General features: G+C 39.4%; 1 protein-coding gene across 1 annotated transcript in view; it reads right to left on the reverse strand.

Annotated features, from left to right (window-relative positions):
• Positions 1-24,493, reverse strand: part of sema4ab (sema domain, immunoglobulin domain (Ig), transmembrane domain (TM) and short cytoplasmic domain, (semaphorin) 4Ab) — a 102,243-nt gene that overhangs the window by 20,695 nt on the left and 57,055 nt on the right. Inside the window, exons 10-13 of the mRNA XM_047604241.1 lie at positions 14,557-14,701; positions 13,159-13,348; positions 9,181-9,296; positions 7,561-7,724 (exon numbers count right to left, since the gene is read on the reverse strand). Coding sequence (XP_047460197.1) covers positions 7,561-7,724; positions 9,181-9,296; positions 13,159-13,348; positions 14,557-14,701 — 615 coding nt within the window. The remainder of the gene's footprint in view (positions 1-7,560; positions 7,725-9,180; positions 9,297-13,158; positions 13,349-14,556; positions 14,702-24,493) is intronic.

Consider the following 24,493-nt stretch of genomic DNA (forward strand, 5'->3'; position numbering starts at 1 on the left):
AGATAGATAGATAGATAGATAGATAGATAGATAGATAGATAGATAGATAGATAGATAGATAGATAGATAGATAGATAGATAGATAGATAGATAGATAGATAGATAGATAGAGCTCCAGCCTAGACTTTCCCATTGATGGAGATACAGAGCAGAGCTGCAGTCTTACACACCTCTCTGCTGCTTCTCTAGTACTGTCCCACACCCTTAGCTCCCCAAACTCCATAGATGTGAGGAGTTATTCATAGGAACCTTATCCAAATCTTCCACTCTGATTTATGTATTAATCCTAGACCTAAGCTTTAATTTGTTTGAAAGCCTTACTCTTAGTCTTGCTCACCCAGACTGGAAAACACAAAAATCAATTCTCTTTGTTGTGGTGTATTGCCCACCTGCTCCTTACTTGGAATTTTTAGCTGAATTCTCTGAGTTTCTATGTGATTTAGTGCTTAGAACAGATAAAGTCATTATAGCACATGAGTTTAACATCCATGTTGATGTTGGCAGTGACAGTCTTAGCTCTTCATTTATGTCATTACTAGACTCAATTGGCTTTTCTCAGAATGTAAATGGTTCAACTCACTGTTTCAATCACACCTTAGATCTTGTACTAACTTATGGCATAGAAACTGAAGGTCTAACCGTATATTCTCACAACCCTCTATTGATCGATCATTTTCTTGTAACATTTGAATTTGCTATAAGTAATTACACAGAAATTGGAAAGACATTTCTTTATGGTAGACACTTATCCGATGATGCTATAACTAGATATAAGGAATTAATACCTTCAGTATTTACCTCAGTGCCTTATGTCAGTGATGTGGATGTCAGCAACCACAATCTAACTCCATCACAAATAGATTATTTTGTTGACAGCATGACAGCATCACTTAGTACAACTCTAAATCTAGTTACTCCTCTTACAAAGAAGGTGGTAAATCGAAGGACGGTAGCTCCATGGTATAATTCACAGTTGCGTAGTTCAAAGCAGGCAGTTCAAAAGCTGGAAAGAATTTGGCATTCCACAAAGCTCACATAGCCTGGAAGGATAGTTTAACAACTCTCTGTAAGATTAGAACAGCATATTATTCTTCATTAATTAAAGAAAACAAGAACAACCCCAGATTTCTTTTCAGCACTGTAGCCAGGCTGACAAAGAGTCACAGCTCTGTTGAGCCATCTATTCCTTCAGCCCTCAGCAGTAATGACTTCATGAGCTTCTTTACTGATAAAATTGTTGGCATTAGAGATAAAATTCATAGCACCCTTCCATGTGTCACAGATGTAAATACAGTGCCATTAGAAACCTCTGTAGGACCTAGTCAATATTTGGATTCTTTCTCTCTAATTGATCTTCCTGAGCTCACTTCTAAACCATCAACTTGTCTTCTAGACCCCATCCTGACTAAGTTGCTCAAGGAGGTTTTTCCATTAATTAATTAATACATCCATATTAAATCAGATAAACTTATCTTTATTAACAGGATATGTGCCCCAGTCTTGCTGTAATTAAACCATTGCTTAAAAAACCCAATCTTGACCCAGATATTTTAGCCAACTATAGGCCAATTTCCAACCTTCCTTTTATCTCTAACGTTTTAGAAAGGGTTGTTGCCAATCAGTTGGTTGATCATTTAAACAGGAATGGTTTGTTTGAAGAGTTTCAGTCAGGTTTTAGAGCTCATCATAGTACAGAAACGGCTCTGGTTAAAGTTACCAATGATCTCCTCGTGGCTTCAGGCAATGGACTTGTCTCTATACTTGTCCTGCTAGATCTTAGAGCTGCATTTGACACTATTGATCACAGTATTCTACTATAGAGACTTGAACGTGTGATCAAGATTACAGGAACTGCACTAGACTGGTTTGAATCATATCTGTCAGACAGATTCCAGTTTGTCCATGTTAACAATAACTCTTCTATATATACCAAAGTAAGCTATGGAGTTCCTCAGGGTTCTGTGCTAGGACCAATATTATTCACATTATACATGCTTCCCTTAGGCAATATTATTAGAAAGCACGGCATAAACTTCCATTGCTACGTAGATGATACCCAGCTATATTAATCCATGAAATCAGATGAAACTAATCCGCTGATTAAACTCCAAGCATGCCTTAAAGACATAAAGGCTTGGATGACCTGTAATTTTCTACTTTTAAACTCAGACAAAACTGAAGTCATTGTATTTGGCTCTAAACATGTCAGAGATTCATTATCTAATCACCTGCTTTTGTTGGATGGCATTACCTTGGCCTCCAGTACTACTGTGAAAAACCTTGGTGTTATATTTGACCAGGATATGTCCTTTAATTCTCACATAAAACAGGTGACCAGGACTGCTTTCTTTCATCTTCGTAATATCATCAAAATTAGGAGCATCCTTTCTCAGAGCGATGCAGAAAAACTAGTTCATGCATTTGTGTCTTCCAGGCTGGATTATTGTAACTCGTTACTGTCTGGCTGTCCAAGTAGCTCTTTAAAAAGCCTCCAATTGATTCAAAATGCTGCAGCAAGAGCACTGACAGGAATTAGCAAGAGAGATCATATTACTTCAGTATTTGCTTCTCTTCATTGACTCCCTTTAAAATCTAGAATTGAATTTAAAAATCCTCCTCCTTACATACAAGGCCCTGAAGGCCTAGCGCCATCATATCTGAAAGACCTCATAGTACCATACTGTCCCAACAGATCACTACGATCTGCAAGTGCAGGTCTACTTGTGGTTCCTAGAGTTTCTAAAAGTAGAATGGGAGGTAGAGCCTTCAGCTATCAGGCTCCTCTCCTGTGGAACCAGCTCCCAGTTTGGGTTCGGGAGGCAGACACAGTCTCTACTTTTAAGGTCGGTCTTAAGACTTTCCTTTCTGACAAAGCATATAATTAGGGCTGGACTTAACCATCCCTTAGTTATGCTGCGATAGGCCTAGGCTGCAGGGGTTATTACGATACACTGATGACATGTCCTCTCCTCTTTCTTCTCTTGCTCCTGTCCTCCTTTATAGATATTAATTATTATTTCCCATAATTATTAATATTGCCAAGTAACTGCCAAGAAATTTTGCTCCTACTGGAGCCCAACACTGACGAAACTATATTCACCAACTAGATGGGTGAATTTACCAAAGGAGGACACCGTCCCCTCTGAGCATAAGTCTAAGTCTGGTCCGACCTTATCAAGTGAAGCCTCTCCAACAAAGATATTTCAAGAAGTAAGTGGAACCCCTGTGGAGGGTAACGTAGTAAATGTAACTTATGCATGGACACCCCTGAAACACGAAACTAAAATGCGTTAGCTTGCGGTTTATTAACATCAACATATTAGCACGAGCATTAACATTAATGTAACAAGAATCCTTCAAATAATGATTAACGTAATTTATCAAATCGTCTATCACTCACTAGATGGAGTAAGTAAGTATTCACAATAGGTCTAGTCACCTAGCAAGTGTAGTATATGGTCCTACTCCAGGGTTCGTCTTATGTGTTTATTGACTAGGGGGATTAGGTTAATGGTTATTGACTAGTTTTTAGTTGTTAAGTGGTAGTTGTAAAAACACCAACTGATGGTTGCCAGCAGGAGAAAAGAAACCCTATATAAGGAGAGTGTTGGAGCTAAACAAGAGGGGATTCTACAATTGGCACCTGAAGCTCCTTCAGATTCGGCAAGATTTTTTGACATTGTTCTTTCATGCAATAAGCCTTCTTTTAAATGCAAGAGAAGACTTGTCAGCTGTGATCACTTCTTTATATCAACACATCAAAATACAGCACTAGTATTGTAACTTTATAACGTGCTACAAGTATATTATCAATCAAAACTCCGAGAGTAGCCAGTGTCAACAGCATATCGTTGTCAAGGTAACGTCACGTGAAAGGAGGTAAGTGTTGTTCCTTTTCTATTTATGGGATCTGGAGCATTTTTAGACTCTCACAGTCAATCAATCAAACTTGTTCATTCTATCACCGCCATAGCTTAACTTCTTCTCCCTCGTCCCACTCTAGCACCAGCCCCAGTTTTGACCAATGACCTGAGAGCTGACTGAATTTAGTCCAAATGATGGGGGCGTGATATAACACCTGTCAATCACTTACAAGAATTAAATGAATGGAAGCTGACTGGGTGCACTGGGGCTGTAATAAATCAGTCCATTTAGAGATATTCTATGTTTTTCTTTTGACTTTTTCTACTATATCGCCAAAGCTTTTAAGCACCAAATATAATTTTCTCATCTTTTTTGTATTAGTTGGGAGGGATTAGCCCCATTAGCCCATATTTACCGGTCGTCGCTGGTATATCCGTTGCGCAACATACTATTCAAACACGACTACACTACAAAAAGTGTCTACAGAGACTGCACAGTAGCACCCTATGGTGGGACCATGCCCCCAATGCAAAGACGTCACTGATTACCAATAGGCAATAGTCTGAATTACCCAAAAGTTATACTGCCACCGAAACACAGTTAAGGTAAAAATATAAAAAATAAAAAATCTATTCAACAAAAATTATGCGAAGTGATGCAGTTAAGTTGTGTTTCTTTCACTTAGAACCTTCTCTGGTACGCAGCTGATCAGCCTGTGTCAGACATTTCACCCTGACTCCTGAAGTCAAATATTCACTGTGGTCACATGAGAAAAGACAGGATGTTTTTCTTGTTCTTGAATATTTGTTCGAAAGAAGTATTTGGAACGGGTCCAGATGGCATCAGCTCTATGCTCCTCAAATCCTGCACCAACCAACTGTGTGGGATTGTGGAGCACCTCTTCAACCTGAGTGATGTTGCAGAAGGTATCACTGCTATGGAAGTCGTCCTGTGTGGTACCAGTGGCCAGTGTAAAGCATCTTGAGACAATTTGTGTTGTTATTAGCGCTATATAAATAAAATTGAATTGAACTGAATTGAATTGAAAAGTTTTATATAGCGCTTTGCCAAAGACACTTTGCATTAGATACATTATTCATTTGCTCACCCTGGTCCATAAAAGTTATAAACAGAACTAGTGACAAGGGGCAGCCCTGAACTGAAGGTGCAGGGAAGCAAACCTTTCATCCACCTGGGAGAACCCCAACATGCAGACAGAGAGTTTGTGGGCAAGCAAAAACCCCACCTCAGCCCTCCACCTCTCACGTGGCGCAATTCCAGTGAAGAAGAGGGTCCAACCCCTCTTAAGGACTTAGGTTCCAGAGTCAATGCTATGTGTCAAGGTGAGGCCAACTATATCTAGTCAATAGTGCTCAACCTCTTCTACAAGCTCCAGCTCCTCCCCGACCAGAGAGGTGACATTCTATGTTACAAGAGCCAGCTTCCATAACCCAGGATCAGACTGCCAAGGACTCTGCCTTTACCTGCTGGGTTCTATGCTTGGTTTCACAGGTGGTGGGCCCAAAGAGAGGTGAGCCCATGCATCCTGTTCAGGCCATGCTTGGCCAGACCCCATCGCGAAGGCCCAGCCACCAGGCACTTGTCCACAAGCACCAACCCCGGGCCTAGCTCCAGGGTGGGGGCCTGGTAACCCTCCAGACTGCGTACACGGACTCTTGTTCTTCTTCTTCATTCAGGGTCTTCTGAAACATCCTTTGTCTGACCCTTCGGGGAAGGGGGCAAAATGCCCCAGACAGCATAACTCCTAGGGTCCACCACAGTAGGGTGACGAGTCTCATCATCTCCATTCTACAACCAACTATCTTCACTAGGGTCCCAGGAGTTGCTGGAGCCTGTCTCAATTGAATTGGATGAGAGGCGGGGTTCACCCTGGACAGGTCTCCAGTCCCCAGTCGGTTGTAGGGCTAACACACAGAGGCAAACAATTTAGAATCACCAATCAAACTAAGCATGTCTTTGGAAGGTGGGAGGACACCGGGGGAGAAAGTAAATAAATAAATAAATAAATTCCATTCACTCATTGAACCTTGATCTGAATGAACACTGACACAGTCATTGATTAATGGAATCCCCTAGACTTGATTTTTGTTGGCAGCTATAATGTATGGCCATGTATTATTTATGCATATTGTTTAGTTAAATTATTTAGACTTGGGTCTCCTGACAGGCTGCGTTTACTCACAGGCCTTACAGGCTATCATGTATTTAAGTAGTAGTAGGAAAACAATGCTCAAAAATCTTTATTAAATTGGCAACTGGAAGGTCTTCAGATGGTATGTAAGGAAATAGTGTTCACTTAGTATTGTGTGTGTCCTGCATTTATTGTAGCAACAGTCAAGAAAGAAAATGCTCTTTTAAGCTAAATGAACTACAGTCTACCTCATCCCCTATCATAGTCAAACACTGACCTCTTCCCTTAGTGCATTCTTGCTGTCAGTGTGTGCAATTTCGACCAATTAGGCGCCTCTTCCCTGTAATATCTATGTATGAGGGGAAGAAGAATATGGCATCTAAGTTGGCCATTGCTTCACTACATTTTACAAAAATTGTATGATCTTTCTGACAGACAGACAGAAAGACAGAGGTGAACGCATTTCCTTCCAGGAAATTCCCTGCAGGAATGACAGTATTCTATCTAGCTGTATAACAGCTCATCTTTTTGTAGTAAGTAAGCTACTTTGACCTATTAATTTCCCTGGTGGATCATATGTCTAAGTCTAATGTCTATATCTGAATGAGATCAATGAAATTAGAATTAGATGCTTAGAATTTAGCATGTTAACATAAATCTTTCTTTTTAGTTCCCATGCATCTTAAATCATAATTGATGCCTCCCAGCGAGAAGGTCTGGGTTCGAGTCGGGCTCGGGCCTTTCTGGGTGGAGTTTGTATGTTCTCCCTGTGTCCGCATGGGTTCTCACTGGGTACTGCCTTCCACCTCTGTATGTCCAATTCAAAACAAATCAGATTTCAAAAAAAGCAAATCAAAGGGACAGTCCAGTTACTCTAAAGTTGCTTTTACACAAGAGCTGTTTGTTCCGCTTTAAACAGACCAGAGTTCATTTCCTCTGACAGTCTGCTTCATTCGAGTTGATGTGAAAGCCCCTAATAATAATAATAATATTAGCCCCTAATAATAATAATAGGAAGAAGAAACACGCAGGATAACAAGTGAAGCCCCGTAGCCCCTAATAATAATAAGAAGAAACGCGCGGGATAACAATAGGGGCTCGGGGCTTTGCCCCTATCCAGTCTACAGCTTGCTGCTGAGCAATAACAATATAGAGGCATGCCTCCATAACGAACAATAACAATAACAATAACAATAGCTAATAAACCCGCACAAAAACAATATAGAGGCAACGCGTTGCTTTGCCTCGATAATAAACGCCCTTTGCCCCGAAGCCCCTAATAATAATAATAATAAGAAACACGCATGATAACAGGTGAAGCCCCGTAGCCCCTAATAATAATAAGAAGAAACACGCGGGATAACAATAGGGGCTCTTGGCTTTGCTGCTGTGGACTGGAGGCTCGGGCTCGGACGTTGCCCCCGTAGCCCCTAACTAAACGACCTAAGACTATCATTTCCAGTCAATTAACATGGCAGCATGTTAGTTGAATGTCATGTTGTATGTATTTCATCATAATAATGACTAAATGTTTTGGTACTCACAGAGTGGTGTTGTTTTTAGAGACCCACACACAGGCCCTGCTGCTGGGGTCCCAACCACAAAAGGGGTCTCGAGCCAAAACACACTGAGCACAAGTCCAGTAGAAAGAACAGTTGGCTGTGGAAAACTTCACTACACCTTCTGATGTCCCAATATATATCGTAGCCTGTGAAAAAAAAAAAAAAAAACAACAAACAAACCAAAAAAAAAAACATTAAACATGATTAACAGTTCTCTGCAGTGCAGAGGATTATTTTACTTCATTTCCACACACACACCTTCTTATGCTGTATGCTTACTTATGCATGTTTTTTGTATTTGAGTAAATGCTTATTTATTGCTGCACTATTAATTTTGAATTGATACTGCTTGCTCTGTTACACATTTTAAAGAGAAGCATGTTAACTATTGCTAATGACCAAATGTCCTTGCAAAGATGAACAATGTTCCTCTTTTATTACATGTGTTTAATGTATGTGTTTGCACATGCATTATACACAACATTATAAACAGTATATACAATATGTCTGTATACAATATTATATAGTTTGCATTTGGAGTTGCATTCACTGGCTTTCATTTGCAGAACTCTTAGTACTGATAATGTAATAATATTCACCTAGACCTAAACCCAGGATCTCCACCAAGGGAGTCTTAAGGTCACACAGGTTCGAACAGTACACATTTGAGTGTGGACCCCACTCAAATGTGATTTCTGTACAAAAATACATTTTATTCAGTCTTTTTTAAAACTAAATAGCTACTAACACTAAACAACAACAACAACAATAATAATAATAATAATAAAAGAAACAGCTTGGCTGTGTGGGTCCTCCAACAGACCGCACCGAATTGGTTTATACAGACACGACCACAAACAAATAATGCAAACACTCAGGATGCAGGAAATTCTCAAAATAAAATTTAAAAAAAAAGAAAAGAAAAAGAAAGAACACACACCATCCCCTTAAATAAACCCTGAATAATACAACTGAAGGAAAATCAAACCTAATGCAACACAATCCATTCATAAGAAAATCACAGCATCCTGCTGTGTGCGCGTATGTTTGTAGTGTGCGCTACACCATGTCATAGGGTGCCTTTAATCGGGGGTACAGGAGGGAGCCAACCTAACTATTTTTAAATCCAACTGATGCCACTTAATCTAACCAAAATAAATAAAAGCAAAGAAACAACCCAAGAAAAAGAGGGGCACAAAGCAAGTAACCCCCAAAAAAAGAAAATAAACGCACATAAATAACGAAATCAAACCAAACCAAAATAAGGCAAAACAAAGTAATCCGAGCAATACAAAGCAGCAGTCTAAAGCGGGTCAAAAGAGGCTGAGTATTGGCGGAGGGGGCAGCCAGGTCCACTGTTGTCTGCAAATACATAAATGTTAATTATGCACGATTCCACAATGAATGGACTTTTGGGGAACTGCGAGAATACCTTACCAGAGCGCAGTCGCAACGATTGGTCTCTTTAACCTGCCTTAAATACAATCTGTTTTGTTGGAAATGTTAATCTGTAGTTGCACTGATGGATTACAGGTACATTGAGATGTTGTATCAAAGGGATCTTTAACTTTAAATATCTGAACTGAACATGTCATTGTGTACCTTGGGTATGGAAAGCTTCAGGGTCTTGATAGGTTGAGGTTGCTCAAAAACCTGAACCTCCTCAATGATGTGGACCCCACTCTGGAGCAGCACTGCTTTGTGTAAGTAACCAGAATCTGGAACACAGAAGAAAGACAGTTCATAGTTCAAACTAGGGATTGGCAAAAAAAAATGAGCACAGTAAAATTTGCCATTCTGGCAATAACAATAAAAATCACAATAAAAATATTATAATTCCAGTCCAGAGCTATTTAATATTTGAACAATCAACCTTAAAGGCAACATCTGGTCAACAAGAAACACCTCTCAGTCACTTGTTCCAAAAGTTTTGCTCACTTGTAAAATGGGTGGGTTCAAACAAAGGGTGGTATGTCTTGAGTTGTTTAACACATCTAGATGTAAATACCATTAAATAAAAGTTGACATTCTGAACTCTTGTCTCATACTCATCTTTTGATCTTATACCCAAATGTCTTCAGTGAACAACAAAAGCAAGGGAATTTGCCTTGCTGTTCCAATATTTTTGGAGGGGACTGTATATTTCACACATCTATCCTTCAGGAGGGATGCAAACAGTGTAAAACAGAAGGTATAAAAAATATATGTATATATACATATATTTAGGAGGGATATTACACCCTATGCAGGATATTGCACATATGTAGTTGTGGGTCTACTCGGAGCAGGTCTGGTTGTAGAGTCTGACAGCAGAGTGGAAGAAGGACCTGCGATACCACTCCTTCGTACAGCGTGGCTGAAGAAGCCTGTTGCTCTGACAGTATCATGCAGGGGGTGGGAGGCCTTTGTTCGTGATTGATGACAACTTCGCCAATATCCTCCTGTCCCCCACCCATCTCCACATCTTGTTGTATATGGATCTCACATTCCCGGTAATGATGGTGGGGAGGATCGGCTTAAAGCGTTTCCTCTTACTGTGGCACTTTACCCCTGAGCGGCAACCTCTTCTCTTTCTCTTCAGCTCCTGAGGAACATTGGGGCCTGCAGCCAGTTAGCCTTCCTGTGGTACTCAGAGCTAACAGCTGATTGCAAGTGTAAACAGTGGACTGGGTAATAAACCAGGTAAAAAGGAGCAGGAAAAGCAGAAATAGCACCACAGCACCACATATCAATAGCAGTAATGCACCTGGTCACTACCAATGAAATTCTGCAAAACATTTAAATGTCAGCTAGTGAAGCCACACCTTGACATGTATGAAGAATCATTTATTGAAGGATGGCTCCCAGAGTTACTAAGATTAGCTATAATAACTCTAATACTGAATCCAAACAGGCCCCGAACTGAAGGCTCGTCTTACATGCCAATCAATTTAATGGGGTGTGACACAAAGATACATTGTAAGGTGTTCTCCAGGAGATTAAATATATTTTTTTTTCATCTGATTGCAGATGACCAGCAAGGCTTTGTACAAAATACACAAAGAAAACACAAAAGAATACACTGTATGAGATGCATAATGAAAGAGATACAGCGATGCTATCCGTAGATGCAAGTCAAACATAGAAGCAATGGAGAAGAATGGAGTTATCGCTTTGAAGTACTTCCAAGATTTGGATTAGGTGGAATTTTCTTAAAATGGATCCAGTCAATATACACTAACCCAGCTCCTGAGACCCTAACCAATAATAATGTCTAGAAACATGTTCCTCTTCAATGAGAAACAAAGCAAAATTTTGGTGTACTCTCATAGGATCAGTCTTCCTGTTTGTCTACCCAAGACCAATTTCTGACAGACAACAAATTAAATATGTTGTTACACGAATGTTAATGGTGTTCGGGACATTGCACCGATCAGGGAATGCATGTGCGACTGTGTTTATATAGGCTAGCTACAGCTGGTATAGTGATATGGCAGATATCGGGCACTGTGAAGGACGCAGTGATTTATTCGAATATCACCAGCCTCACCAGCCTTTTGAAAGCGTGGTCCATTGTCCATTTTTAGGGATGCTGGGACAAAAAATGGACTATACACACCTAAGAAATACTCAGTAGCTGGTACAATTTGCCGATATCCATGATCAGAAGAATGATATAATATTTATTTATTAATGCACGCATTTTAGCATGCACAAAGAAATATAATGCAGAAGGGTAGTTTGAACTGAAATGGAACAGCAATGGCAGGCAGGATCCAATCGTAGTCAACCAAGAGAGTTCAAACCAGGAGATTGCTACAGAGCTGCGGTGTTAAGCTGATGTGGCAGAAGGTAGGACTATTTACTATGTATTATTAGCAGTCAGAACTGAACTGCAGTCAGCCTGTTGCATTTGGCGTTGTACACCAAGACAAGCGCTGACCCTCAGATACTCGGGTATTTAGAGGAAGTTGTACATGGCTTGAACTTGTATTGGGTCAGCGCTTTTGTCAGTGTATGACATACTTGTACACATACTTAAAGCCCCAAGCTTAGAATATCAAAGTGATACCACTGCACAAATTCAAGTGTGCAGATTTTTTTTCTCTTCTCTAAATACTTTCAATTAAAAAGTTACGTGACATCAAAACATAAACAGATAACCCATGTAGCATCTTGATCAAAACTTGAGGAAACAACACTGGTACATTTTGGAGGAAAAGGTTAACTATCTAGATCATGGATGCCCCAACTATTCCCAGGGGAGGGCCACAACTGAATCCTGGGCGAGGGTCATGGGTCAAAATGGTCAAAACTTTTCAAATATGGGTTTATATAGCATGCATGTGCAAAATAATCAATAAACCAATAGATAATATTCATCATGCATGTGGCAGTGAACCAAACTATCCGTTTTATTTGTTTCCTTAATTATTTATTAAGTAGTAACTTAGCCCCGTCCATGACCCTCCCTCCAGCTTCAATTTTAGCTGTCTAGTGGGAAGAATTTGGGCACCCCGGCCTATATCAATACTTTGTGCACACTCATTTTAGTAGGCTATCATTAGGCTACAGAGTAATTTTACAGATGTTCAATTGACTTGAAGAGAAAATTTTTGATTGATATTAATGTTTTGTTAATAAATGATGAATGACAATCATAGCTGTTTGTTAAGTTTAATTTGGTATAGGTAAATTAAGATACTGTAAACATTTATGGAGTGGTGACAGTGATAATATGTGTTATCGAAGTTATTTTGCATGATATGTATACAGGTGTGCCTTGAGATTTTGGTTCGACCTTTGGTGTGCCTTGGACAAAAAAGTTTGAAAACCACTGATTTAATGTACTGGTGTATATGTGTGTGTATGCATATATATGCCCCGGCAATGTATATTTTAGTTTGTTTTCTTTTTCTGATCTTGTGCATTTACATTGTCACCTGGTCTGTTACTTTGATTGGATGTGAAAATGTTAGAAAATGACTATAATATTTCAGAAGAAAAAAAAAATAATTAACATTAGCCAATGTTCGAGAGTGGCCTTTAGTAGAAGTTACCCTGAGTTCTTTTGTGACCTCCCAGCACGAGATTATCTGTCTTGCTTTTTGTTGGATGACTATGGACTGTAAGTCATCTTAACCTTTGATTTGTTCACAGCCTATCCAACTGTGGATATGTGGATAACAAACTCATACAGAGTTGCCCAATAAGCAGCAACAACTCTTTTTCTAAGGTCCTCTGAAAGCTTGTTTGTCTGTGTCATCATACACTTGTGGGGCAAATCCACTTTTTTAACTAAACGAGGCACTGAATGATACCTGAGTCTCATTTCATTAAATAATAAACATTTCTGAAGAGACAGACTGACTGACTAACTTGAAATTAACTTGTAATCCCAGAAGTGCACTTACTTTTGCACCTCACAGATATGCAATATTTGCAAATTTTCTGAAAAATTCCAAATACAAAAGCATAATACATTTCAGTTTCATTTATTTGAGTTCTCATTGTCTACTGAGGCTTGTGCAACATCTGTTGTTTTGAGCTATGTTTATGCAGAAATATACGTTTATTATTCACACATATTTATATTTATACCTGAGAGCAGAAAGAGAATGGTGTAGTGTCTGCTGTTGGCGGCTTGGACTCTCTGGACCGTCAAATGGCTGTAGTTATGCTCAGTGGACACCAGGGTCAGTCTTCTTCCAACAGGCCGCACAATGTCATCTGCCAGAAAGCTTTCTTTGACAAAGCGTAAGGTGTTGTCTGATGCGTTGTGCAGGCCACACTACCACACAAAATGTTTGACACAAATACAAAATAAACACAATGCACTGCATTAAAAAAATACTTAAAAAATACCTAATGAAATTGTACATTATAAATAATCACTTATGAGTTATTGCATGTGGTGAGGGAGTATTAATATGTTAAAAATGAATTTAAACTTCTTTAAATAAATTAGAATGTGAATTCAGCTTAGCTGAAGTTTCCATATTATACAAGTTAATCTGTCACATGTCTCTAGAATTTTCAGGTTTCATCTTATAATCCATTATAGATCTTTCATCATTTAGCATGACAGGAAGGTGAAAGGCAAAAATAAAACTGATGAATTGATATGCAGCAAGAAGTTTGTGGTAGAATTCTGATAACATTTGTTAATATGGTTTGATCAAATGAGAAAATCTGAATTAGTCAAGTCTACAGGTCATTCCGAGATCACAAACTGTTGCTCAATATAATTCAATATTATTCCATATTATTTATGTAGCGTCAATAACAATCCAAATGATCTCACACTCTTTACAAAACCCAGAACTGGAAAACCCAAGAGCAAACACTAAGGTGACTGTGGCAAAGAAAAACTCCATTTTAAAAGGAAGAAATCTTGAGCAGAACCCAAGCACAAGGACAAACACCAGTGAATAAAAAAATAAACAGGATAACGTTAAAGGAGAAAAATAAGCTTCTTTCCTTCTAAAGGACTGCTGGAGAGTTTGGTTTAAAAAACAACATCTGTTCAGTCCTTTCTTAGTTCTCCAATGAATGGGAGTGACTGATAATGGGTTGTTAGATTAAATTCAAGATTCACAGGGAAATTGTTTTGTCCAAGAGTCCCAAGATAACAAAGACCATATGAACCAGACATAAGAATAGGACTCAAAAATAAAATAAAATAATCTTAAAAATAGAATAGGAATGAGGTAGTAAGAATTACAAAAAATATATATACAGTCCAATCTACAGTCCAATTTACATGGGCTATACAAGCAATTATTTACAGACATGAGATAAACAGACATTTTAAAGTGTCTCAATCCCAAAGTGTCTAAGAGCACCAAAGTCCCTATTTCTCCTCTAAGGACTGAGTATTTTGGAAGTTTGTCAAGATTTTCCTGTTTTACAGTGTGGAACCAGTATATCATTGTGAATGTCTTGGGTGTAATGTTTTCTATTTTTCACAATTTTCACACCAATTAGAAGTGAATTTACCTGTCCTGGATTCGCAACTTTCTCTTGAACTCGCACACTCCACTTTAATGTGTCCCGGTTTAGAACTTTATAGTTACTAGAGAAAACTGTTTTGATGTCAGTCAGTCGGAATGAACACACCGCTGACCGTCCAGAGTTGATAGACCTGGTTAGTGGAAAACAAACACAATTACATTCCAAATCCACATGATGTTACAGAACATCTTAAAGTACAATGCACTGTTTCTCAGACTGGATCAATATAATAATAATAATAATAATAATAATAATAATAAAACCCATCATGACGTCACCAGTTGGATTCTGAATCTCTAAAATGAAGCATGTGGTTGCCATGTTGGATGAGCTTTACTCTGCCCACACTCGCATACTCCAAATATGGATATGGGGGTCAGGTTGGGGTGGATCTAAAGCAGTCTGAACGTTGAAACCCACCCACCCCTACTGGATTAGCTCAGGCTACCGAGCTAGGCTAATTGCTATCCGAGGTGCTAGCAGCGGGCTAACATGGTGGCCTCGCTTCCAGTTTGATGCCAACAATAATTCTCCAAATTCACTAGATGGTCTTGTAGGAGGTGCAGCAAAGCAGACAACTATTATTTTTTTATTTAAAATGATCCAAATGGATCAAAACCTCAAACTCAGCCAAAAGGTTGTCATTAGCTCAGGTGAGGACTAGCAGAGAGACCAAGGCTTGCAGCTAGCGGCCTCTGGCAGCGCCTGTCACTCAAAGCGGGAACGCCCTTAATTATGCAGAATTTTAAACGTTAATTAAATAAAACCAAAAACCAAAACCGTTTTTTGAACCAGGCTGTAAACATGTTTAATAATACTGTAAAGTTGGGCTTTTTAACATAGGGATCTATGGGGCTTTGCTATGGGTCTATGGACTTCATCGCTCAGCCCCGGCAAAAAAAACATTTTTGGTCTCATTGGTTTATTTCACTATTCGTGACTAAACTGGGGGTGAATTTTTTTCTAACTCATTCGTTTATTTATTTATTTATTTTATATCCGTTTTGACAAATACCTACAAGCCTTTCAATGGTGTTGCACATTATCTGCATTTTTAATTTAACCAATTTATATTGTATTATAAATACATGTCTGATATTTATAATAAACCAAACAGATTGAAAATCTGTTGAAAATTCAGTGAGTTATGATGATTTTAATTGTTGATAGACCTCTGCCTCTGTTCACTAATGTAGACTAATGCAGTATGTAGACACGGCTTCCCCCTCCCCATGATGGTGGCCGCGTTGACGCATCGTTCCAATGGACAGAGACGGCGGAGGCAGCATCTAGTGTTTATATCTATGATAAACAAGAGTCTATGGATCTATCTATGGGTCTGAGCAATGAAGCGCATGTGGAAGTGTAGTTCATTGAATGGCAGCTTGAGGCTGGCTCTAAAAGGGAGCAAATCCCCATAGACCCCAATGTTAAAAAGCCCAACTTTACAGCATTATTAAACATGTTTACAACATCGTACAGCGATTTTGGTCTCAATGGTTTATTTCACTATTCATGACAACTGTACGGGGGCTGTTTTTTTAACTCATTAGTTTATTTTTCATTAAGGTTTAAAATTCTGCATAATTAGGGGCGTTCCCACTTTGAGTGACCAGCAGGAGCCTGAGCTAATAGGTAGCAGAGAGTTGAGTGGGCGGATATCAACATCCGACAAGACCCCCCACGTCCATATTTGAAATATCTGCATGTGGGTGCAGTAAAGCTCAAGGAAGAGAGTAACCTTACCTCACTGGTAAGACCACGCTCCCTTATGGGTGAAAACAAAACAGTTTTTTTAGTAGATGTCAGGGCACTGTGTATTGTTCTTCGAACAACTAAAAAGATAAAACTCTGAGATTTTCTCTCACTCGAGAGAGAGTGACAAAAACTGAATGTATGGCTTTAGGCCTTAAAACGGGTGGACAAAGATGGAAAGCTGTGGGACCCTGATAGTTGATATGTACGCTTTGTACATGTGTGGAAAACACTTCATCATGATGATGCTAATGTTAGCTAATGTCAGTCGTCAGAGTTGTTAAAATGTTAATGTTGCATATTTAAAAGTTGAAGTAGTGAATGTTGATGCTGACCTGAAATAACGACAAAGCACAGAGTTACGTTGGGAGAATCTAGAAGCTCCGGTCAACAGACTGAATTTGCTTTCCCCAAATGCTCCTAAATTTATTTTAGGAAACTTCAGTCGCTGTTGGATTGATAAGTCACTGAGAACATATCAGCAGTATATTACTGAGCAACAACTATGAGGAACTCCACCATTGGCCTGTGCTATGGTTTTGTGGCCACTACCCACAGGTCTATTCACATGCCCTCTTTTGGAGCTTCCTATCATAGTAGTGTCCTACTCCTTCCCACCTGCAGGCCAGTCTGTAAACGACAAAAGCACACTATAAAGACAATGAAATGCTGGTCAGAAGATAGTATTGACAACCTAAAAGCCTCCTTTGAGTACACATCCTGAGATGTCTTCTATGACTCATGTTCTGACCTGAATGAACTAACATAGACTGTCTCCTCCTACATATCTTTCTGTGTTGACACTAATATCCCCCAGAAGAACATCACTGTCTACCCTAACAACAAACCATAAGTCACTAAAAATTAAAAAAACAAAACAAAAAAACAACACATTATTAATAGAGGAAAAAATATTTTATACAGGGAACAACCAGGAAATGAAAGACAAAAACAAACAAGTTAAACCGAAATTCAAAAAAGCTAAAAGAGTTTATAAAGACAAGATAGAACATAAGTATAGCAGTGGTGACCTGGGGTCCGTTTCACAAAGCAGGTTTAACAAACTCTGAATCTAATCCTAAACTCTGAGTTTATCTGCTCTAGAAAACTCTGAGTTTCCGGTTCCAGAACAGCGGTTTTGAGTTTGGAGTAGTTTCCCCCGGAGTTAAGCGCATACGCCACAACTCTAAAAAGCCAGCATCAATGGAGCCCCATTTCGACGAGTCACTTGGGCAACGGGGAAGCGGAGGGCTACATTTTTCACCAACCTCGAAGTGGAAATCCTAATGCGCTCATACGGCGAGTTTTAACACGTTTTTAGAAAGAAGTGCAACACTGCTGCAGCTGCAAAAGAGAGGGAGACGGCATGGGAGAACATTGCTGTTCGGGTCAATGCGTATCTTTAAATGTAGTCCTTTGCAATCACAATAATATTGTAGGGGAAAACTGCTTGAATGGTAGCCTATTCATTTATTTCACAATCACACGGGGGAGAAGCACACTTGGCAGCAGCTAAAGATGAAATATAATATACATCGTTCAAACAGGTAAGACCTCGGCTGAAGGTACCTCATTTTGATCATGTTTTACACTGCAAAGAAAATTAAGTTTAAAATCGGTCTAGGTTGCACCTCGACCACAGACAAACTAGATACAAAATAAATGTATACAACCAACCCGGTGAGAGCCCTTCTAACCAGAGACGAAAAGGGCGGGACCTTCTCCTACCATCCTGGCAGCGGAACACAATTACGGAGCGTGAGCAGAGAGGCAAGAAGGGCATGTGAGAGCAGAGCAGAGCAACAGTTTTTTCGGTAAGTTCATTATAGACGATTTATATGTGTTCATATGCAAGTTTCTGTACTTTAAAAAGTGGCATTGACCGTGCGTTTTATGTTTAACTGTCAAGTGCATTTCAAGCTAGCTGCTTACTCGGCTAACATGAAACAGGCCTGCAGTGTGCTTTCTGTCTAATATTATATATTTTAGATATTTTAGATATTTCTGGACTATTGGAGTTCAGAAATTCAGACATAAATTAGTGAAGCACTTGTACAGATGAGCTGACATGGAGGTGTCCAGAAAATGCATTTTTTCCCCAAGATAATTTGAAAATGTTAAATTATCTTCATCAAATAACAACGGTAGCCGAATCTATTGAGTAGCTGTTAAAATGTTAACATTCAGTGGATTGTGAATATAAAATTTGACTCCCAATGCAATGCCTGATTTAAAAATTGTTTTGTTAATCAACAATTCATTTTCTATTTAACATCTTTTAATTTTTTTATTTTATCATTATCTGGGAATATTTGGCCAACAACAAGTAGACATATTCAATCTCTCTTCCATCTTCCGTGCCTTATGAAAAAATAATGTTTTGGGCATCGCAATAAGGGGAGATTTAGGGACAGTCGAATCTACACACTTGTTTGTAGTAATTTCAACAGTACCACAATCACACACTACTTTTTTATAATATAGAGTATCACAACAATGTGAGTGCTATGTCTGCATGCCAGCACAGTTAATGCAGTTGAACTGTCATAGTCCCGTGTAGATTTTTTTACATTTTGCAGTATTTTGAAATTATCATAAACCACACAAAAGCTAAATAAAAATAGTGGCAACATAATTTGTGTAGAACATTGTGCATTCCTGTAAAATATTAAGCGTGACATAACATTTTGCTATAGATGGTGCACATAACCAAGTAACCATTGACTAATTAAAAATCCTTTATTCTTTTTATCACTGTTAATAGAAGGATCAGTTATGCAATGAAAGTTCCATTTCTAGTGTTTATAGACCATCACAGTGAAATTGGCTGGTAATAAAAGGAGGAGTGTAGAATAATTTACCTTTCCAAAAATTGTTGGCTTTGACTCTCTGCAGACACAGTGAAAAGATGGAGGGTAGACTCAACAATATTCGACATTTAAAGTACATTTAAAGTATCTAAAGTGAAGTATCTCGAATAAAATTTGACACAATTCTAGGTCACATTATTTTTACAGTTTTTAAACTGTGCTTTGATTTGGTTTGTTTAATAACATTTAAAAAATTGCACTTATAATTTTCCTCCAAAGCTAGGTTCTGTTAATACATTGTATTTACTGTATATAAATGTGTTCATTGATAGCAAAAATAATTTTTGATATAATGTATTATTCATTAAATGTATGTGTTATCTTTATGTAAATACTGTAATTTTTTTACAATTAATAAGTCAACGAAGTGTACATTTAGATGATGTTTCAACTTTTATTAGACGTTGAAATGTTTGCAGGGGACCCACTTGGGTAAAACTGCTTAATTTGACTGCGCAGTTTTATCCCCAACATAATGCTGTTTTCACACACATAAATGTCTTCTCATCTATATCATGTTCTGTTAAATAATTAAGCCTGTTTAATCTAACACAGACTTCTACTCAGTCAACAGAAAGAAGGCAGATGCCTGTAAAACGGGTGGTGGCCCAGCACCGCCACCTCTAATGGAGGCAGAGGAGCCCTAAACCAGAATATTGGAAGGCCAGTGGCTGAGGGAATCCCTGGAGGGAGCTCATCCTCTGAGTCCACCCCCCAAGACACAAGTACCTTTATAAAACATAATAGGCCTATAGATATCTTTTTTAAGCCCATTCATACAAATATTGTCTTTTATGTCTATTTTCTTTCTTTTGTCCCAACAGATTCTGATGGTACCGCTCAAAAACATAATTGTCTGGAAATGCTAAACATCTACATTTATGCGCGATCTGATAACTATCTCCCAACAAATATTTAATTCTCTGTGTGGTAATGCTGCACCTTCATCTGCGGGATCGTTGTCAAAAGGACATGCAATGTTTGTGAAAAAAGTCACCTCCTACTGTGCCTAATGGACTTCTGATATAGCAACTGACTCTGATTTTTTTTTTAAAATGATTTAAGACAGGCAGAAGAACAAGGCTATGCCAAGACTCGCCTGTGACTGAATGAATGAAATCAAATGGCGTGTGTGGCTGAAAGAGGGCGGAGACAGAGAGAAACTCAAGGTTCTCATTGAAGTTCATAGAGTCTGTTACTACGGTAACTGACCTCTCTCTGCGAAACAGGCTAGAGTTACCCCGCTCTCTCTCGTTTGAGTTACCTCCCTTTGTGAAACGGAAAACTCAGAGTTTCCCTCATTTCAAGGTTAATAGAGTTTTTACTAAACCTGCTTTGTGAAACGGGCCTCTGAGGGCTGCCTGGTGAGGCATTAAATCAATGTCCTCAGTCACTAACATCCAAGGTCGAAACAACAGAACTCCAATTAGAATAGAGGGAAGCAATGTAGATCTGCCAAACACCTTTAACCTCTTCTACTCATGGTTTGAAAACCATGATCCCTCAGAAAATCCACCTCTTCTTAAGCAGAGTATCCACCCTGAGTTTGACTGTAATATGATCATCAGTCAGGACTGTGTTAATAACCTTCGGAAGAAGGTAAACATAAGAAAGGCCTCTGGCCCAGATGAAATTTGTGAGCGCACACTAAGAAGCTGTGCTGAACTCAGTAGTGCCCTGCTCCACATCTTTCAGATTAGGTTAGAATAAAAGGCTCTTATTTGCAGACTTTTCTTCAGCTTTTAACTTGATGTAGCCACACCTTTTACTGAGGACGCCAATGAGTGATTTTAACGTACCCCACCAGATTGTTTCATGGTTGTCAGACTTTTTAGCTAACAGAAAGCAGAGGGTTTCTGTTAATGGTTGTGTCAAACTCCTCAGCTTTGTCCACCGGTTCACCACAAGGGTGCCCCCCTTCCTCTTCATCCTGTATACGGATGAATGCAGAAGTGTGACAGAAGGCAGCTACTTAATCAAATTTTCTAATGACACTGTGCTGCGGTCCCTTATTCAAGGACTTGAATCAGGATATAGAGAAGCTCTTGTTGATTTTGCCTCGTGGTGCGACAATAATTACTTAGACTTAAATCAAATTGATTTTAGACACAAAAAAAACACCATGGTCATCCATGGTAAACTGGTAGGAAATGTTGCTTAATATAAATATCTAGCCACATTTTTAACGAGAACCTCAAATTTGATGTCAATACTGCAGATATTGTGAAGCGGGGGCAACAGAGAATTCCTCTGAATTCTTCAGTGTTGGGCTGTTACTTTTAAAAGGTAATTAGTTATAGTTACTAGTTACTTCTCCCAAAAAGTAACTCAGTTAGTAACTTAATTACTCCACTATAAATGTAACTAGTTATCAGGGAAAGTAACTATTGCGTTACTCTTCCTTTTTTAAGTTTAAATATGTTTAATAATTTATTTTTTTTTCTTAGCAGGTTTCACAACTCAGTTACATAGAGTAGAATTGTATAGACACGTATTTACACAGAACTTTTAATATGTATTGCACCTCAGACCCCAACTGGTAGACATATACCGCTTTCACATCGGCTAAAGTCCCGGGTCGGACCTCCCGCTGTGAGAGCTGCGTGCCTGTTTTTTTCCTCCCTCATACGTCATCACGTACATTGCAGATAAAGTTACAATTGTTGATGACCTGAAGAATGGACCCGTCAAACCTCCGCTTTCAAAAGTCTGCTGATATTAGAATAAATCACTGTGTCCTGTACATAGCCCGATAAATGCCGCCAAATCCCCCTTTCCTCGGTTGCAGAGCGCTGCTACGATCGTTAAAGAGGGAGATGTCGCTATACAAGCTGGATATAAACACAGTCGCACAGTTGCCGTTCGCCTATGCGCTTCCATTAACGGTCGTGTAACAACACATTTGATTTGTTTGGAAAATAAAAGGAACAACAATCTCTGCCCTTCAGAGATCAATCTTTATGGGAGTAGATCAAAACTTGTTTTTGAGCTGAAGCTTCTTCAATGATACAGTCTGTCAGGAAGTAGAGTAACAGGCAGATATAACAACATCAGACCGAAAAACCCGGGTCGACCCGGTCCAACCAGTGACGGCTCGCAACTTTTCCTCCACATTCAGCAATGCTGCCGCTCACCTCTGCTAGTTGGGTGTAGGTGTGATTTGTGTATAAGCCAATCATCACCTGTGCGGTTGTTTCGCCCCTCCCTCCTCTCCTCGCCAAAAACAGCTTCGCGGCTATACAATACAATCTATTTATTTTTATTTATTTATTTTTTTTTCTATGTGTAAATATAGACACTGTGACACTGTGTACCTGTCTGCACTGGACATGTCCTCTATCATTTCCCAACATTTTAGCCACTGTTTGTTATTGGTACTGAGGATGTTTTCTTGTCCAGGGAACACATTGAGGAGACACAGTTGCATTGATAACCCTCACTCAAACTTGTTTTCACTGGTTGTGTCCGTGTTCCTTAAAAAAAGCCTTCCCATCGCCAAACTCACCTGTCTTACATTGCAGAGTGGCAGAGAAGAAATATGCTATTCAAAACTGTCCTGTTTAACTGGGTTGAATTTTCATCAAGGAATAGATAAGATATATATATATATATATATATATATATATATATATATATATATATATATATATATATATATATATACGTTATTAGGCTATATAAAATTAATAATCTCTCCCTCTTTGTCAGCTCTCGCAGAAGGTGATCGCATTTTTCTTCCCTGGGGGGGGGGTTTATCGAGGAAATCAAAGAATTGAGACAGCTGTCAAAAGCCCCACAAAGCTGCCCTGGGTGATTGAAGTGATGGGCAGAGCTGTTGGCGCTCAGACTGTGGTGCTCAGACTATGGGTTACATCATGGAGAAGGTTTTGGCTTTGCGAAGGAGAATGGATCGTTTTGGAGATCAGAATGGACAAACAGAGTAGTGGCGCAAAAGAATGCGTCTACTTGCCCTAAGACCAAACAATCCCAATCTTGCTTTTGGCGCCCTAACAGCACTGGCCTCAGCCAAGGCCGCTGCTGGAACAATAACTACCCAGAAGATCACTGCAGTGAGATGCTCTTGCATTCCTGCCCACACTCCCACGGACACCTGCTGATTGTTGACTCTGTCTGGGCTCCGAGGCACCAAGATTGTGATGCCAGGCGGAACCCTACACATACATACACATATGGACAGATATACAATAACCCCGTACCCCCACATCCAACGCCTTTGCGGCTTTTACCCCCCACCCCCCAGTTTGACAAGCAGGTCCACGACCGGCGCCTGGTGGCTGCAGGAATGGATGGCTGCTTGGTTGCACTGGGTTTTACCTCTACCCCTACCCTGCTCACGTACCCCTCTCCCTCCTCCCCCTCTCCCCCTTCACTGATGCAAGTTTTTCATGTTTGTAAAGTGCTGTAAAGGGCGGTTTGGCTCAGTAGGTAGAGCGGGTTGTCTGTGAACTGAAGGGTTAGCAGTTCGATACCATAAGTGTGTGGGTGTGTGCCGAAGTCTCCTTGAGCAAGACACTGAACCCACATTTGCTCCCAGTGCAACTGGCACTGGTGTGTAGGTGTGTGCTTGTGTGAACGAATGGGTGAATGTGTCTCTGACTGTAAAAGCGCTTTGAGTATTTTTGAGTAGGTAGAAAAGCGCTATATAAGAGCAAGATCATCGCTTATGTTCCTGAGGTTTTTTTTCATGTTCCCACACTATAGTCCAGGAGCATAGTATGTGGGTTGTTCTTTTTTCTCCTTTTGATTGATTGATTGAATATTGATTAGATAAGATAAAATAAGAAAGAGGCTATAGATAGATTATATATTTTATATCTGTTTTTTCAGTTTGTTTCAGTGAACATTGTATATGCCACTTTATCAGGTACACCTTGCTAGTAAAAGGTTAGATCCCCTTTTTGCCTTCAGAACTGCCTTAATTCTTCGTAGTATCCTTTCAACAAGGTGTTGGAAACATTCCTCAGAGATTTTGGTCCAAATTGACATGATATCATAACGCAGTTGCTGCAGATTTGTTGGCTGCACATCTATGATGCGAAACTCCCATTCCACCACATCCCAAAGGTGATCTGTTGCAGGGGGTATACCAAAAGACCCCCAAAAGCTAGACATCATGTCGAGACCCAAAGAAGTTCAGGAACAAATGAGAAAGTAACGGATATCTAGCAGTCTGGGGAAGGTTATGAAGTAATTTCTAAAGATCTGAGACTCCAGTGGTACATGTCTAAGTAACATCCACATGAATACCAGGAGCAAAAGTTTCCCAGCAGAACACT

The sequence above is a fragment of the Mugil cephalus genome, chromosome 14 (assembly GCF_022458985.1).
Source record: "Mugil cephalus isolate CIBA_MC_2020 chromosome 14, CIBA_Mcephalus_1.1, whole genome shotgun sequence".
Taxonomy (NCBI): domain Eukaryota; kingdom Metazoa; phylum Chordata; class Actinopteri; order Mugiliformes; family Mugilidae; genus Mugil; species Mugil cephalus.